Source organism: Podarcis gaigeae (assembly GCF_964106915.1).
Source record: "Podarcis gaigeae genome assembly, chromosome: 13".
In the NCBI taxonomy this organism is placed as follows: Eukaryota; Metazoa; Chordata; class Lepidosauria; order Squamata; family Lacertidae; genus Podarcis; species Podarcis gaigeae.
The window spans coordinates 28,384,374-28,403,377 of record NC_139689.1 but is presented as its reverse complement, the minus strand read 5'-3'; the positions used below and the strand labels follow the sequence as shown (position 1 = coordinate 28,403,377).

At 40.2% G+C, this 19,004-nt stretch overlaps 1 protein-coding gene and 1 long non-coding RNA gene across 36 annotated transcripts in view; one reads left to right on the top strand and one right to left on the bottom strand.

Moving 5' to 3' along the window:
* The window catches only part of MAPT (microtubule associated protein tau), an 84,955-nt gene that overhangs the window by 2,520 nt on the left and 63,431 nt on the right, over positions 1 to 19,004 (bottom strand). For 27 of the 35 annotated variants that reach the window (XM_083708556.1, XM_083708555.1, XM_083708531.1 and 24 more), the window contains 5 exons: positions 18,933 to 18,986; positions 18,105 to 18,370; positions 14,308 to 14,400; positions 4,671 to 4,752; positions 2,599 to 2,711 (listed from right to left, as the gene is read on the bottom strand). In XM_083708556.1, the coding sequence (XP_083564682.1) occupies positions 2,599 to 2,711; positions 4,671 to 4,752; positions 14,308 to 14,400; positions 18,105 to 18,370; positions 18,933 to 18,986 (608 nt within the window). The other 8 variants (XM_083708550.1, XM_083708538.1, XM_083708549.1 and 5 more) reach the window with 2 other exon arrangements.
* LOC310829761 lies at positions 5,671 to 13,820 on the top strand. The gene is made up of 2 exons (XR_014557357.1): positions 5,671 to 8,182; positions 10,870 to 13,820. It is a non-coding gene; the product is annotated as an uncharacterized lncRNA (long non-coding RNA).

Here is a 19,004-nt window from a genome sequence, read left to right as displayed (position 1 = left end):
CTGATACGCTACAAAAGCCCAACTGTGGTCCAGGAAATGCAGAAAAAGAGGGGAGAGGGAGAGAGGTGGAATGAAAAGAGGTGGATGCTCCGATGTGTGAAACACTGAGAGAAGGATAAGGAAGCGGAGAAGTTCCTCCATCAGAAGCCAGCACATTCACTGGAAGGAGCCAATGAGAGCTAGAAAGATTTCTAAGGCTACTAAAATGAGATGCGTCTGAGAGGAAGGGGCTGAAATGCATGTGAGTAGAGCCTCCCTCCCCAAGACAGGCACAAGAGATGAGGCAAATACAAACAAACAAACAGAATTAACTGGTATACGTGAATCACTCTCCAAATGGGGTTTCAAAACCTATGATGCATCCCTGCTGATAGCTCCAGGGCTCTTTGTGTATAAGCTGCCTGAACTGGGTTGCCAATTTATGAGGAAAACTAACCCAGTCTGGACTGCTCTTTTGCTTTTAACAGCAGCTTGATACACAGAAAGCAGAGGGCAAACCTTTTCATAGCATAGAAATGAATATCACCACCTGTTAATGTTTGTACATTAAGCCGCTATTAAAGGCACACATATAGGGGCCAGCTGAAAAGCTGGCAATCCTATTCTGAAGTGGAATGATTTAGGGACTTGATATTCCCAGATGCACAGTAAGCTGGCACGCCTGGTCCAAGGAAAAAAGCTAATTGTGCAATTAACTTCTAAGTATATTATATGACCTCAATGGGGAAGGTCCGCCTTAACAGAATTACTGTGCTGATTCATCATTTTATCAGTCTTTCTGGGAGAACCACTCCAGTTGGCCGTATTTGCATCCTATGGAGGGACCAACAGAATAGGCTGCTCTGCCACATTAAATATCTCAGCAACCTGGATACCAGCAATATGTGAGCAGGTAATGGTGAATGGGTCCTTTCTTTTTAAGCAAAAAAAAAGTTGATAAGGGCCTTCTTAGAGCAAAGCAGGGGCTTTGTGAAATTTTAAAAGGCCTCAAGTATACCTTATGAAAATGATATCTAGACCACAGCATCAGACATCAGTCTTGACTGTAGTAGCAAACATAGCCAAGCAATCAAAGACCCCTCCTCCTCCTTGCTCCATTTGAAACCTTTGCCTCCCTCTGGGCGCATACAGACGTACCTAAAAATGGCAGCCGACATGTTAATTTCTCCAGTGATGTGAGCCTGGTTTCCCCTCCTTTATGCTGCAAATCAACAGGCATACTTACCTCCATTGTAAACACCGCATTCCTTGCTGCCCCTTCCCCATGCTTTAGACTTTCTGCTTTTTTAAAAAAATTATGTAAAGCACCAATGATATATAGCTGTGTGATTAAAGGGGAAACTGAACTTACCGTTGAAGCTCCCTCTGTTTAATCAGTAGGATCGCTGGCTAGAAAGACTAACTTCTCCTGTATCTCCAAAGGCAAGGCCAACCTAACTTATATCCCTAGTTGGAGAGGAATTTCCTTCCAAGATCTTGGCAGATAGCAAATGCACTCATTAAAGAAACAGTCTACCAACAGGCAGGCTCATTAAATCCACTCATTAAATAAACAGTCTACCAACAGGCATGCTCACTTGAGGAAAAGCTGGAAACACCAAAGCATGACAAAAGGAACTAGGAGTGAGAAAAGGGAAGGAGGTCTCTGATGTAACATGCTGCTGCCCCATGCACACATCACCTCCCCACCCCCCACACTGTGCTTGCCTGACCGCCACACCAGTAAGTCTGCCCACCAACCTGCCAATTAACAAGCGGGAACACCCAACTTCCCTTTCTCATTTAGTTTAGCCAGGAATCACAAGTTGGGAGAATGGTTGTATTCAGGGCCTGCTTGCAGCTTCCCACGGGCACCTGGTCGGCCACTATGGGAATGCAATGCAGGACTAGATTCAGCAGGGCTCGGCACAAGACCCTGCAGTCAGTCAGTTTTTGCTTCAACTCTCTTTTCTCCAAACTCAGCAACAGGTTTGTCTGGCAATAACATGATGGCAATGCTTTCAGAGCCCACAGGCTTTGTTTTTAGGTATGTCTGTACGCACCCCCAGGTGCCTCTTGGATAGTATGGAAGGACAGAATTCTTCTGAAGGGCAAGTCCTACCCCACTTCAGCCATCATTGTGGGCAGCTGCTAAGGAACTAACCACATGTTATGTACAAACATGCTTTAAACCTCCGGGGGGAGGGGCGTGTTCAGTGTGGGGAAAAGGGTTGAACTCTCCTTCCCACACTATTTTTCTGCTCTCAATCACCTCAGCTTGGAGAGGGGAAGATCAGCATCACAGCTCCAATAAAAGATTTTGCATGTAACACATAGTTTAGTCTCTGAGGCAGCTCCCTTTTTTGGAACAAAGCGGAGAATGATGCTAAGCAATTACCCCTTTGCTGTTACTCTGGCAAATGTAATAGGTATTTAGTAGGCATTAGAGAAGCATACAGAAAATGCATAGGGAAAACAGGGGACTTAAAAAACAAGGTTCAAAGCAGCAACATCAGAGACTGATGGGGAGCAGGGCTTGAGAAAGATGCTGCTACCTGTTATTAACTTGATGAGATTTTCCCCTCATGCACAGAAAACAGCAAGAGGAAGAATGCTTACCTTTTTATTTCCTCCTCCAGGCATATGGGTGATGTTGTCTAATGACCCAATTTTTGATTGCACCTTATCTTTGAAGTCCAGTTTCTCAGATTTCACCTCCACCTGCCCACCACCTAGAGGATAAATAAAGGCAGGGTTAACAAATATTTAAAAAGTGTGTGTACGAGATTTGGAGAAAATAATGTCATGGATTTGGCTTGTTATCCTCAGAGTTTAGCGCAAGTAAATAATAAATTCTACAGCCTAGAAAGCAAAAAACAAAACCCAGCAATTTCACACAGCAGAAGGCAAGTTCCACCCAATTTGCAAATATACTTTGATCTCATAAAACTGACCAAGTTTTACTACATGTCCATGCTCCCTTTCAGCATTAGAAGTGGAAGCAGTTGGTCCAGAATAATGCCAGCCGAATGAATTGCAAAATAGTGAAAAAATAATGAAATACTAGCAGGCAATAAATAAAAGAAAAGAAGAGGATGTTGGGTTGGATGAGCTTGAGAAAAAATTATCTTGGATCAACTTGGTGGGTGCTCAGTGTGTAAGCTACTGCTATAGACAAGGAATATTGTCAGGTAGGTGTTTTGTTTGCCACCTGTCACCAGTATGTGGCTTGCTCACTTGACTATGCAACTCAGTTGTATAGAAAGTAAATGGCAACAGTTGAACATGCCACTGTAGGGTGTACTTTAAATTAGATGCTAGCAAGCTTATATGTACCTAGTATACCAAGGTGATAAATACCATCAACAGTCTGATGAGACCCACTCTTTAAAAAGAGTCTCCTTTTCTCTCCCTCCCTCCCTTTCTCTTTCATGGCCTCCATCTATAGGAACAAAGGAAGCAACAAAAGGCCTTATCAATTACATTTGCAGGTAGACTGTGCCTGCTGCCAACTGGCTTCTGTACCAGCCGGTTGGACAAAATAGCCCAGAGAGCACAAATGTATGTACTAACGTGTGTGTTAGATGGTTGCCCCCAATAGGCCTGTATGCATCTGCTGCGGCATCCAGATTTCTTCAACGTTTTTCCACCCAAAGCAAATTTACAGCAGAATGTATACAGGCAGAGGACTCAAGTCCATGAACCATGCCTAGGAAGGGCTTCCAGAGATCAAAGATCTGATCCAACATGTTTGCCGCTGTAGGAGGGCTTTTGGAGGCATGCACATGAAATTATTAAGTAAGGTAAAGGTAAAGGGACCCCTGACCATTAGGTCCAGTCGTGACTGACTCTGGGGTTGCAGCGCTCATCTCGCTTTACTGGTCGAGGGAGCCGGCGTATAGTTTCCGGGTCATGTGGCCAGCATGACTAAGCCGCTTCTGGCGAACCAGAGGAGCGCACAGAAACGCCGTTTACCTTTCCGCCGGAGCAGTACCTATTTATTTACTTGCACTGTGTGCTTTCAAACTGCTAGGTTGGCAGGAGCAGGGACCGAGCAACGGGAGCTCACCCCGTCGTGGGGATTCAAATCCTAGGCTCTGTGGTTTAACTCACAGCGCCACCCGCGTCCCTATTATTAAGTACTAACCCATTAATCATTAATATATTAAGTTTATAATAACCTAAAAAGTTATGCAACTATGTTATCTTGGTCATGCATCTAGGCTTTTCTAGAATAACCCTGTGAACCAATAGTTGACAAAATCATGTAGATGATCAATTCCAATATTTTGCAAACATTTCTCTCTCTCAGACAGAACTTAGTACAGTGGTACCTCTGGTTGTGCATAGGATCCGTTCCGGAGCTCCTTCTGCGCATGCGCACGACGAAACCCAGAAAAATACTTCTGGGTTTGCTGCGCACGTATCCCAAAGGATATGTAACTGGAGGTGAACGTAACTAGAGGTACCACTGTAGAGGCAAGCATTATATGGGATGCAGACTATCTTTATTTCATTCCGCAGTTGTAATTACTTCCTCTTCTACCTATCATTGTCCTTCTTTCCCTCCTCTCCCCTTTCCTTTGTCAATGTCTGCAAAAAAGCAGAATAAAAAAGCTATTGGGTCCCACCCCCTTTAGAAGTCCAGTAAGAAACTATTGTTTTTTAAAAACACATATAGTCACCATCACCTGGTTTATGATGAATGTTGTCCAAGGAACCACATTTAGACGTTATGTGGCTGAGATCCACTGGCTTGTAAACAATTTGTACCTGTGAGGACAAAATTAAAGAAGTGCACAGAGTGTTTGGGGCTGGAATTTATTTCAACTTGAAAAAGAATGTCTCCCCAAGATATGCAGAAAAAGTGAGACAGACGACACACTGGAACCCAACTGGAGAAGAAATGCAGTTTGAAAAGCTGTCTAAAAGATTAATCATTCAAGCACAGGCAGAAGGAGAGTTTTCCACCAGAAACTGTGAAGTCAAAGCACGCGTTGTAGCAAAATCTCCCGCCAAAGGCATGCATACTTTTTCTTTGATTGATTTTATGAAATTCAAAGAAAAGTAACAAGGATCATCATATAACAGGAAAAGTAGATTGGATGACATTTTTTTGTAACCTGAGTTTCCAAAAGCTTTAGAAAAAATATACCTCTCTCTTCCCTTGTTTCTAACATAGTTGTTATTTTAAGCATACCTATATTCCACAGTCTCAACTTTAGGAATTCATTTTCATTTTAAGTTAGATGAGATTCCAATTGCTGTAGTTATTCATAATAAATCTGTTCTATATATTTATATTTAACCTTTCTGTTCGAATATTTTAAGAATTTAAGAATATAATCAGTTGTTCAAAAGGTAATGAAAAAGACATTTCTTTTATGCTTGCAAGCATTTTTATCTAAAAAGATTTAAAATGTCTGGCAAGATCACCACATGTGGCTATAGTCAACATTATCCTTATTGCATTTCCACAGCATGCACAAACTCTTTATCACACCTCCAGAGGAAGGAGGCGGGAAAGTAATGGGAACGGAAGATGCTTAAGTGAGACAGGGAGAAAGGGGTGAGCAGACAGAGGTATAATCAAATAAGATATGCTACAGAGAAAATATAAAAAACCAGAAACAGAATTAAATACCTTTTTCTGATGTAAAACTTAAGGTTTATGTCCACAAAAACTGAAACAACAGAAATAGTCAATGTGCTTTGAGAGGGTTGATTTTTTTCCCTAAAAGGATGTTTTCAAAATGTTGCAACAGAACAAAGGTATCTGAAACAACATGGAGACTGAAACCATACTGTGGAAAAGATTCATTTTTTCCAGAAATATTTTCTTAAAGCATGCATTCACAGCAAGAGTGAAACTTCTGATGAAATTTCATCAAATTCGCTTATGTCTACCCAGCCCTCAAAAATATGCACTGAATTTTCAGAGCTTCATTTGGATATGATGAATACCATCACAGAATTTGGGTGTGTAATATTCCTTGCTTTGAATGTTCTATTAAAAAATAATTACAATCACAGCACAATTGTGACACATTGAACCATTTCGCTTAAATAGTGATCTATGCAGTACAGGGAGAGGAATACTAAGGTATTTAAGCAAAGCATTTCTGAACCTTTGAATGGCATACACAAGCTAGCAAGTGTACAACATGCACAAAAGATACAGATAAAATTGAATTAGTGGTTATTGGGTTACAAGCATTAATGACATTGTGGGAAGGAATACAATCTGACTAGAGGCAAATGGTATTCAGGGTTTCTTGTGGGCTGTAGGTGGGGCAGTATCTTCCTAGTTTATCCTTGTGCAGTTTGCTGAAAATCAGACTCGATGTCAAAGTGCCTGTCATCCTCTCAGCCACCAGGCAAATGAATGTTCAGCATTTAGAACTGCAACCTGCAATGGCTGAACAGGTTGCAGGGTAAGCCTCTCAGACAACAAGCATTGTTTTATCTGATGGTGGTACCTCTTCCAGGCCCCTGAACTTGAACTTACAGCTGTTCACTAGGCATTTTCATCCTGCTTCCAGTCATCCAAACCAGTATTTTAGAGGTCTCAATTCTCAGTGGCCCTTTCCATGTTGTGCTTGGAAAGACTACTCGGAACCGTTATAATTGTTTCTGCATTCTCACCTACATCCAGAATATCCTGGAACTGAGAAGCCATCTTGTTCAAAAAAGAACACTGGAGTTCAAATGGGAAATCTCCAGTAAACTGGGGATTAAAGGTAAGGTTTCCAGAGGTGCTTTCTTCCTCCCAGCCAACACCTCTTTTTAAGTTTTCTGGGACCACACCTACCTGCAGGAGGCTTTTACCACTCCCATCATGCAATTCAAAAGTTCCCTTCTAGAACCTCTTGTTAGTGCAGAAGGCCAAAGATGAAGCATACAAGGGCTTGGCCTCAGTTCTCCAATTCTATGTATCTTATTAATGGCTTTTTTTCTTTTTTAACAAAAGTAACTCAAAACAACTTACAACAATATATGACACATACATTAAAACCAACATAAAACAAAGAGGAGATTTTAAAAAAATAATCATGTCCACATCCAAAGGCTGTACAAATGGGAAAGTATTCAAAACAAGCAGATACCAAAATTCCTCTGTTGACTCTGCCTTAACTGTAGGATCTAAGTCAGAATGGGTAAAAACATTTCTGCCCACAAAGGGTCCAGAATATTGGTCACAGCCAGCTACCAAGTTGCCTCCTATCTGTAGAAGAATCAAGATTTAACAGCCCTTTGACTGCGATAAAGTGCTGGAACAGTTGGCAAAATAATGATGGAATAGTGTGGCCACAGAGTAGACTGTACTAGGCACACTAATAGTCTATAGTACAGTATCTAATCTGTTGATCAGATTAAATGCAAGTCTACTATTACTACCACTTTACTAGTCACCCCATAGGTTCACTCCTTCCAACTTCACAATTGAAGAGGCTAGCTCAGCTCCCCAAATCGAGGAAGGGCACTTGGGGTGAATCAAGCCCCTAGCCTCATGAGGCCTTCAGCAGGATTGCCCAGTTTAGGTGAAAGGAAACTCTTCCCAAAAGCCATCAAAAAATCATTTAGGATCCATCAGTTTCCTGGAGCAGGCTGTCCTGATAGGTCTTCCAACCATCCTGAGATCTGGGATCCCACCAATCTTTTTAAAGATGAGTCTAAACTATCCTGAACATCTCAAAGATTCCTCTGTAAACATCTTTCTTTTATCGTATTTTTTAATCTGTTTGCATTTGGTGAAAGCTGTGACAGAAGGAGAGACATTTTGGTATGCATTGTTGAGCACAGGATGAAAAGCACCCAGTGGGAAATCAGGAATTTGTGTTGTGTAGCTTAGTGCTAGAATGAACACATATATAAGGTACAGGGTGGGGAAATAGATAGGAAAAAGTATCAGGAGAGACCACACAAACAGGCACCTGTTTTCTCTGCCTTTGTTCTATAGTAGACCCTTCTTGCATATGCATCTCAGGAGGCTCTTCAACTGAACCTTGTCACAAAACGTGCATCCTGTCTTCCTAGTTCAGCACATCTTAAGCATAGATCAGTAAAAATCTGCTTATATTTGGTATAGAAGTCAGCTCAACTCTGTATTTTGCTAGGCAAACTGTCTTCATCTGAGAGCACATTTCCATCTTGCCTGCCAAGGTCAATAGGTTAGACTTAATGTGTACTAGATAGAAATGCAGTATATTATAAGACGTTGAAAGACTACCTGATACATCCATTAATGGAGGTTTGCAATGAAATTATGGAGGGGAAGAAGGCACCGGAGTCGTGGAAAGAAGCTTTCATCACATTGATACCCAAACTAGAAACTGAAAAGACACAACTTAAGAACTACCGCCCCATCTCCCTCCTAAATGTGGATTACAAAATATTTGCAGACATTTTAGCAAGCAGATTTTAAAAAGTTTTAAATGAAGTAATTCACAAGGACCAGGCAGGCTTTCTCCCAGGTAGACATTTGTTTGCTAACACAAGGAACATTATTGACATTTTGGAACTTTTGCAAACAAATATCAATACAAAAGCAGTGTTAATATTTATAGATGCGGAGAAGGCCTTTGATAATATTTCATGGAAGTTTATGAAGAAAAATTTGGAAGGGATGGGAGTGTGACGGGGATTTGAGAATGGGATAGATGCAATTTATTCAGAACAAAAGGCTAAATTGATAGTGAACAATGTGGTGACGGAAGAGTTTAAAATTGAAAAAGGAACACGACAAGGTTGTCCTATCTCTCCTTTGTTATTTATTTCGGTCCTGGAGGTGCTCTTGAATATGATTAGAGGAGACCGGTTGGTGGAAGGAATTCAGGTCGGAGCGAAACAGTATAAACTTAAAGCATTTGCAGATGACCTAGTTTTGACCCTACAGGAGCCAGAATCTAGTACGAAAAGGGTATTACAATTGATTCAGGAGTTTGGTCGGGTGGCGGGATTTAAACTCAACAAGCAGAAAAGCAAGGTATTGGGAAAAAATTTGACAGATACAGAGTCAGAACGGTTTCAGAGAGAAACAGAACTAACGGTGGTAAAAAAAGTAAAGTACCTAGGGGTAAATATAACAGCAAAAAATCTGAGTCTATTTAAGGACAATTATGAAAAGTGTTGGTCTGAAATTAAAAGGGATTTAGAAGTTTGGTCAAGATTGAAACTTTCCTTGTCAGGACGAATTGCTGCTATAAAGATGAATGTATTGCCAAAAATGCTGTTTTTGTTCCAGACTTTACAGATTGTGGATAAAATGGAGTGTTTTGGAGGTGGCAAAGAGATATTTATAAATTTGTCTGGCAGGGCAAAAAGCCCAGAATTAAGTTTAAGATACTAACTGATGCTAAAGAAAGAGGGGGCTTTGCCCTGCCAGACTTAAAGTTGTACTATGAATCAGCAGCTTTCTGCTGGTTGAAAGACTGGCTGCTTCTTGAAAACACTGAGGTTTTGGATCTGGAAGGTTTTAACAATGCTTATGGATGGCATGCATATTTGTGGTATGACAAGGTCAAAAGTCATAAGGCTTTCAAGAATCTTATTGTCAGGAAAGCAGTGTTCAATGTCTGGATAAAATATAAAGACTTATTGGAAAATAAGACCCCAAGGTGGCTATCACCAATGGAAGCTAAGGCCCGGAAAAGACTCAATATGGAGGCCAAATGGCCGAAATATTGGGAAATAATAGAAAAAGATGGAGATAATTGGAGGTTGCAGAGTTTGGAGAAATTAAAAGATAAAGTGCGAGATTGGTTACATTATGCTCAGATCAAAGAAGTTTTCAAGTTGGATAAAAAGATAGGATTCCAGGTGGAAAAATCAAAGTTAGAAACGGAATTGTTAGAACCTAAGACTAAGGTACTTTCAAGAATGTATAATTTGCTGCTAAAATGGAATACACAAGATGAAACGGTCAAATCGGTTATGATAAAATGGGCACAGGACATTGGGTACAATATCATGTTTGCTGACTGGGAAAGGTTATGGACCACCGGTTTGAAATTCACAGCATGTAATGCCTTGAAAGAAAATATTATGAAAATGATATATAGGTGGTACATGACCCCAGTCAAGCTTGCAAAAATATACCATTTGTCTGATAATAAATGTTGGAAATGTAAAGAAACTGAAGGAACGTTCTTTCACCTCTGGTGGACCTGCCCTAGAGTTAAGGCTTTCTGGGAAATGATATATAACGAGTTGGAAAAGGTATTTAAGTATACCTTCCCTAAGAAACCAGAGGCCTTTCTTTTGGGCATTGTTGGCCAGAGGGTGTTAAAGAAGGACCGAACATTTTTTATGTATGCAACAACTGCAGCAAGGATACTTGTCGCCAAGCACTGGAAAACCCAAGATTTGCCCACACTGGAAGAATGGCAGATGCAACTGATAGACTATATGGAGCTAGCAGAAATGACTGGCAGAATCCGAGACCTGGGAGAAGAGGCTGTGGAGGAGGACTGGAAGAAATTTAAGGACTATTTACAAAAATATTGTAAATTGTATGAGTGTTAAGAAAGATGTAAGATTATTAACAATATGGCACCATTAAGCTAGTTAAAAGGAATATGAAGATAAATGAAAATATAAGAAAAGATAAATTTTGGATAAATATTATGCTAAAATTAAACTTTTAAGGTTTGGGTAAAACTATCTAAAACTAGAGACACAATATTGGAAAATTATAATATAAGAATTGAAACAAGGTGATAAATTGCTGGGTAAAGCTCGAAAAACTTGGAACGCAGGAACGAGAGATGCGAGGAAGTCCAAAGAAGTGAAGAAAATATGGTTATTGTAAAATTATATGTTATTTTGTTTGTTTTTTCTATTGTATTAAGAAAATCTTTAATAAATATTTTTTTAAAAAAAGAAATGCAGTAATTGTTTTGCACAGAATCCACACCCAGTATCATAGCACAGGGAAGTAATGATACCTATAAACCTATTAATCACTGTGAATCAGATCTAAAACTTTTCAAGATCCAAGTGTTCTTTGTAATGTCTGAATTGCTCCAAATAAATCACATGGACTTCTCACATAAATCCCAAAGAAGCATTTTCAATAAAAGGGGAGCAGCCTAGGCTTTTCCTGGGGTGATCCAATTTGTCCATGTTTTGTAAACAAATAAGTCTTTGCTCTCTGACTCTAAAAATAGAACAAGAACGCCATTCCATTGCCTTTGACACCAACCCCCAGGATGGTGTATTGCAGTACTATTTTGGTGTTTACTATCTCATATGTCAGGTGTCTTTTTTTTCCAGATTGACACTGAAGAAAACTTTCCCCTCCTTAAGAACACTTTTGGGTTTTGCTTTGGGATATTGCAAATTTAGCTGAAGCTCACATAAACCTCCATCACTAGGTGAGTTTATATACATTCATTTTAAATTACAATGAGGTTAAGATAAGTAAAATAATAAATACACTTTATTGTGCAGGGTGTGGTAGCCTCGGACTATAGCTCTCATCAGCTTCACACAGCACAGCAAATGCCCACAGAGCACTGAACAGATGGCTTAGAATAAAAGCACTAAGCACTAGTTTCTGTGCCTGAACACTAGGGGGTTATTCAACTAAGCTTTACTCAGAGTAGATCCACTGAAATTAATGAACACGACTAAGCTAGAATTGACTATACAAATAGCAGTGCTGTTGCAATTTTCTTTCCTCTTCCAAATGTTAGTTACTGAAAGATCTTCCTCCAAACTTTCAAAAGGCAAAAATGATTTTTTAATCCGCAATGAAAATACATCATGGCTTCCTCTAAGCATGATTTATAAAAGAAATGGCAGAAAAAAATTGGGAATGCCAACATTAAAAGCATAATATACCGGTACTTTTGCAGGTTCCTTATGTAATGTGGAAATCCAGTCTCCAAGTACAAGTGCCCATGCAACATCTGCCTTTATCTCTGTGCACTCCTTTTCTTCCCCAGCTACTCTTTGCAATATTCACAAACCGTACAAACAATTCTGATGTGCAAACTTATTTGGAGATGGCCAACTTTGCTAAAAAGCCTTCCTAACTTATACGGCACCTATAGATAGGTACATTAAACAGTACAACAGCAAGCTGGCCTAAGTGCAACGCATAATGTGTTCCTTACTAATCTTGAATGGAGCTATAGCCCTTGAAAGCATTTCAGGTTTTCTTTTTAAAATATAAATTTGTTTATAAAAGCTAGCTCAAGATGAAATGTATCCACTGCAGACTAATGCATAAAATAAACCCTGCTGTTCTGATATGTCCCACAATTATCTTGGCTGACAAAACAACATGGAAACATCAACATAAGGAATGTGGTAGGATACAGTCATACCAACACCAAGTCAAATTGTTTAAACAAGGCAAACCAATACACCAAACTAATTTGAGCACGTTATGTACACTTGTGAAAGTATGTGGAACTTGTTCTGAATACAGGCTGTAAGCCTTGTACATATTCCTTATTGTTTTGAAAAACATACCAGGTGACATTAATTGAGAGGATGCTCATCTGATTTGCAGATGACACAAAACTGTGATGGGTAGCTAATGCTACAGAAGACAACTGGGATTCAAGATGAACTTAACAGATTGGTGAACTGGGCCCAGACTAACAAAATGAATTTCAATAGGGACAAATGTAAGGCTCTACACAGGCAGGAAGAAACAGCTGCACAGATATAAAATGGGAGACACCTGGCTTCATAGTACGTATGAAAAGGATTTAGAGATCTTAGCCTGGAAAAAAGGAGACTGGGAGGAGAGATGCTAGCCATTTTCAAATATCTAAAGGGCTGTCACATGGAAGACGGAGCAAGCTTCTTTTCTCCTGCTTCGGAGGGTAGGACCTGAACCAATATCTTCAAGTTACAAGAAAGGAGTTTCTAACTAGACACCAGGGAGAACTTTATTATGGTTAGGGATGTTCGACAGTGGAACAGACTCCCTGGGAAGGTGGTGGACCTTCCTTGGAAGTTTTAAAGTAGAGGCTGGATGGTCATCTGTCATGGATGTTTTAGCTGAAATTCTTGCATTGCCGGGGGTTGGACTAGATGACTCTCAGGGTCTCAACTCTATGATTGCATGACATATTCTTTGATTTGTCTGTGTCAAGCACATGACTGTATTACATGCACCTAAATGTTTGACCTGGAAGCTCAAATTCCAGCACCTTCAAAACTTAGCCTTTAGAAAGGCATTTTTCTTCTTGTTTGCAGAGGAATGCTTAGAAACCAGAATTGGGCTGGGCTGGTGTGCCAGTGATCAGCAGACAGAGCTTGTGTGTCATGTGCTTGCTCTCAATTTTCCCTCCTTCTAATAGCAAACTTAGAAATGGAGCCAGAAGAAGAGGGCCACTGAGAAACAACAAAGAGGTACCAGTCTGCTTAAGAGAAGTACAAAAGAAAACCATTTTTCTAACCAAGAGGGATAGCGCCCCACCCAATTGGAACAGTAAGCACCAAGTATGTTAGGTTCACCAGAACCTATTGAACATTGCATATCAGTTATAAAAACAAAAAATCACAAAGTGCAGGGGAAGAGTGAATTGGCTTGCTTGAGCCCCTAACAGCTTATACTGTTTTGGAGGAAAGCATCATGGCTGGAGATCTGGACAAGAGATTTCCTATTAGGTAATAATATCCTGCAACATTTTGTTGCAAGACCCTCCTGTATCCTATATATACCAGTTCTCCCCTACCCCCTCAGTTCTACTATATACAGAACACTAAACACTTTCCTTTTCTGCCTTTCCCTCTGCTCCCAAAATCCTCACTAAAAATAATAAAATTTCCCTGAAAACTCGTATCATGGAAGCAAAATAAATTCTGCAAAGTAAGCCTAAGGGAAATGATTAATTATTTTATCTAATTTGCATATTTTATTTTGAGGAAACAAGGAACATGTGCTTCCTTGATGAAGAATTTGGATTTGTTTTTTTAATGCTGATTATATGTGTCCATGAACACACCACACTTTTAATCAGCTTTCCATTTGCAATACACTCTGCACCTTCATTTTCCATCAACTATCTGAGTCAGGAAGGATAATTTCTGGGGTAATTTGAACACTATGTATTGAGAAGGCAGCCACTTAAATAATATTGCCTCCAATTCAATACCCAATTAGCTCAGTGCACATCCCCATACAGCTAACTCTGCTGGAGCTTTAATCAAGCCATATTTTCACTGGTAACAGGTTAATTCACTACACATCATCAATAGCTATCTGACTGTGCAGACAGCATTGGTGTTTCAGGGTTAATGCAAAAGTCATGCCACTTATAATAAGTTAGATTATTATAGTGCATTGAATGGTGTGAAAGTACTCACACTGCCTCCTCCTGGGGTATGTTTGATATTATCCTTTGATCCACACCTGGATTGGACATGGCTAAAGTTCAGCTTCTTATTAACCACCTGCACCTTTGATAGCCAGAAAAAGAATATGAGTGACAACCGCTGCCATCCACAATTATCCTTTCGAGTAGAGATATCTTTTGCATTTTGTACCAGTCATCTAAGACAAAGAAAGAAGCAAGGGACTTTCCCCTTGGGACAAATGCCAGTTCCTTGCTTTGAAGATGAAGCTTCAAATTTCAGCTTACGCAGCGGCAAACACCCTACAGTCAGGCCTGAAATTAGTGCAGTGCTTAAAAGAACAAACAAAAACAAAACAAAATCATGACATAGGCTGCCCCATTTCTAACACAGAGATATTTCTCCCAGCACAGGACTGCAACAAAGTGTGTATGTGAACAATATAAAGTAAAACAAAAGCAACTATATTTGCTTATTGGTTGGAGAGCCAGGGCTAATTACTGTTAAGGGTGGTATATAATAAATGCAGTTAATAGCTCTCTGATCTGCTATGTTCATTGGCGTGGTAAATGCTGCTAGGATAATCATATTCACCTCCTAGTCGTTGCTAGCACCACAGAATAACCATTATATTTGGAAGCACGTCAAACTTTCACCAGACTTTAAAAAGGGTTGTCAATCTGAAAGCACCTGAACTCAACTGTTGATCTCTCTCTCTCTCTCTCTCTCTCTCTCTCTCTCTCCCTCTCTCCCTCTCTCCCTCTCCCTCTCCCTGAAAGCCTCATTCAGAACTGCAACGGAGTTTCCACACATCAGGGAATTTAGTACTTTCTGTGTCTTTATCTCCCATTATGTCCTGTCTACACAAGTGGGCATGGCAGACATGTGGCTGGAGAAGCAAATATTTAACACAACAAGCCATTTTAAATCAATTCTAATACCATTTTTAAAAACTGTGCTTCAGTGCTTTTAAAATGTCAACAGTATTACATAATTACTGTAAAAAAATAATGCTTAAAACTAGAACAAGAATATTTTAAAGTGAGCATGGGGGCAGTGACCAATAGTGATAAAATGGCACTAAATACAAATATTCAAATAACATGCATGTTTTTTAAAACATTTTTTTAAAAGTTGCATTAAAACCCATTTTAAGTTGAAGCACTATTATACTAATGTTTTTTTAAAAAAATAGATAAAGGAGAAACAGTGCTAATTTAAAAAGAGATCCCCACCCATCAATGACTCCTATCAAAAAGGTAATAATGAAGTGTACCAAAGTACAGATGCAGACAGACAGGCCTGCCTGCCTAATACAACATTGCAAATATCAAAACCATACCTTAAAAAAATAATATGACAAGAATAATGCTAAGGTGATTTACACTTGCTGGGTTTTCCATAGTCTGAGGAAAGACGGTGGAAACACAAGAGTTACAAGATTTGATGACATTATGTTGCTCCTCTGTAAAAAGTAAGTGAAAAAAGCACACTCTAAAAACCTGATGCTGAGCACCCAGTCAAGTAATCTGGGTAATTTGTGGGTGGTGTTTACATTTGCAATAATGGTTACCACTCTATCTACTTACTGTATTTCTTATTCACCCTTCACCATAAAGCCCCAGGGCAGGTTAAAACAACATTAAGATAAAGCCAAATAAAACCACGAACCCCTAACAGTCATACATTAATTAACAATTTCAAGGCAGGTCATAAAGACAAGCAAGCTATGACCAGTAAGCTAAGAACATCCGTTAGCTACAGACTACTCATATTGTTTTGCAGATACAGAATATTTAGGTCTGGCAATTGTTGCATCAGTACAGGGAATGGGACAAACCATAGATCCCTAAATTACCCTGGGCTGCAGTAGCCTCATAATAATCCAGCCCTTTAGTTTAGAGCAACCCTTCAAATAATGATTATATATTGTAGTAGCACTAGAGGAAGCCCACAACTAGATAGAAATTACTTATCAGCAACACAGTACTACAGCGAACTGAAGACGTGGCTTCAGATTCTGTGCCCTTCTGTGGGCCTAATTCCATGTCACTTTACTTTCTTCCTTCCTTTCTGTAAATCTCTATGCAAGAGAATGGAACTAGTGAGTGTGGCTATTGATAAAGAAGCCTTATAGTTTTGCTGAAAGATATTTGTCCTTTAGAAGAAGGGAGAATAATACAACTATCTTCCCCACATTAGCCCCCAACATGCCTTCATGTAGGAGAAGGGCCACAGATCAGTGACAGATCATCTGCTTTGCATGCACAAGGTCCCCAGTTCAAACTCAGAAATCTCCAGGTATGGGCCTAATGGTGTCAGTTCCTAAGGCAAGGATTGCGGTCTCTTTCTCCCCAGTGCCAAGATTAGCATTTTGAATTGAGCAGGGAAATTTATTGGTGGCCAATGAAGTCATGTCAGAATTGGTGTAATGAGCTAAGTCCATCTTCCTCCAATCAGCAATCTGGCTGAATCAGCTGCAGCTTCCAAAGGCAACCCCACATATAACACATTGCAGGAACCCTAGAAATTATCAGAAGTTAGGCTATCCTTGTCCAGATAATAGCGTAGCTGAGCCACCCGCCAAAGCTGATGGAAGGCCTACATGGCACCAAGGCCATTGATAATGCCTCTTTCTTACCTAGATGGAGGATAGTGTGTATAAAAACTAGTCTCCTGCACAAAGGTAACATTTAAATGCATTGCTCTGCTCACTTTTGCCTCTGGCCCTGATTATCACTGATATGTGGCCCAGAAAGGAATGTGATCCTCAAGCTAAAAAAGGTTCTTCACCCCTGGGCTGAAGGAAGATTATCTCTCAGCCCCCTGCACATGCCTCTTCCAAACACAGCAGGTGTTCTAGCAGTGAAAGTTGTCGACATAGATAAACCTAGCTTAAGGATTTGCCAAGTGACATGTGTATACCCTGTCTAATCTCCTTTCACATGTTGGTTGGGTACAGCACAGCTGTATCTAACCATGCACATAGCACTTTTCCTCACCACTGTGAGTCAGTGATTCTATATGGCTTTTAAATACATGTCACCCCAGCTCCAATCTTGGTAAGTAAGAGTGTTCCATACATACTCCATTTACTCTATCTGCTCAGATTCCATGTGCTTTCTAACCCTTACTTAGTTTGTACAAATGCACTTTGAGCACAGGGTGATCTGAAAGATGAAACTTCTTCTTTCTGAACAGAGATATGGTGAGGTTGGAACCGGAAAACAGAACTTTGGCAAGTAATGTAACATGGAATGGAGAAGATTGAGCCCATTCACTACTTTGTAGTACAGTGGTTCTCAAACTATAGAAAAGGCCCTCAGGGAAGTGCAAGATATCTGGGACAGAAGACAGAGTTCTAGAGAGGGAGAAGATAACACAGTAGGCGCTGCCATAGGCCTTTTATTCCCAGCAGCAGAAATTTAGTTTTGAAGCAACTGAAATTACAGTGCTGCCCATGGAAGTCTCAAAGTGGCAGCCGGGGCATTTTCAGAGTGCCTGGCCACAGGAGCTGCTTTCCATCCTGCCTCCTGGCTAGTTTCAGGAGGAAGTTTGAGATGCTGTTTCAGTTTTCTTGTAATGCTACTGCTGGGTTTGTGCCCCAGTCAAATATCTTTATACAAAGTTGTGGCTACACAGAGACATCTGTGTGTAAAGATTCAGGGGATTCACATATTGAAGAGATGGCTGCCGCTGCAAGGGTCAGAATGCAATATAAGTTGAGAAGGGGACCAACAGAAGGTAGGTAATACTCCAAACTTGTATTTCATTTGCCCACACATAAAGACAAGGTGCATTGGATTTACCTTTCCACCCCCTGGCTGATGCTTCAAATTTTCAGTGGAACCAATCTTGGACTTTATATTCTTCAGGTCTGGCATGGGGACAGGGGCTGTCTGCAAGCGGCTCTTGACAGAAGAAGGGGATTTTGGCGGGGTGCGAACCACTGCCACCTTCTTGGGCTCCCTGTTTGGTGGAGTTGGCAGGGAGGGTGTGCGGGAGCGACTGCCAGGAGTTCCTGGAGATCCAGGGCTGCTGTAGCCACTCCTATCTCCAGACTTTACTGGTTCACCTGCAATTTGAAATGAAAGTACAATATGTTAAGTAATCGTTTAGCTGCTGATTCAAAAGAACCTTCCACACTGTTCAATATGCACGAAGGAAATTATCAAGCAGGGGGAGGACGTTTTCTGTTAGAGCACCTAGCTTATGGAATCATCTCCCCACTGAAATAAGGCAGGAACCAACTTGGTGAGTTTTTAGCACCTTCTGAAAATACACTTGTTCATCCAGGTCTTTGCTACAGAAAACTGTTCAGCTACTGCAGTTGTTGCCATTTTTACTGTTTTTATTGTATTTTAATATGCCGTTTTATTATATCGGCATCTATTGCAGACCACCCTAGAATTTTAATGAAGAGTGATATAAAAATGTTTTAAAAAAATGCTATGTTGCATTTAGTACTGTTGCAACTTTCTTTCCAATGGAAAGATATTTTAAAATATGAATAAAACAACCTTTTACCTACCCCCCAAAAAGGTAATTTAATTATCAAGGTTTTACAGAATTTATGGTCCATGCCAGCGGACAGGATTTGTTAGGAATGAAGAGGAAATAGTAAACTTTTTTTTTACCTCTCTCAGATTTTGCTGCTGTGTTAGGGGGCCTTCTTTGCTCCTTTTTGGCAGCTGAAAGAACAAAAACAA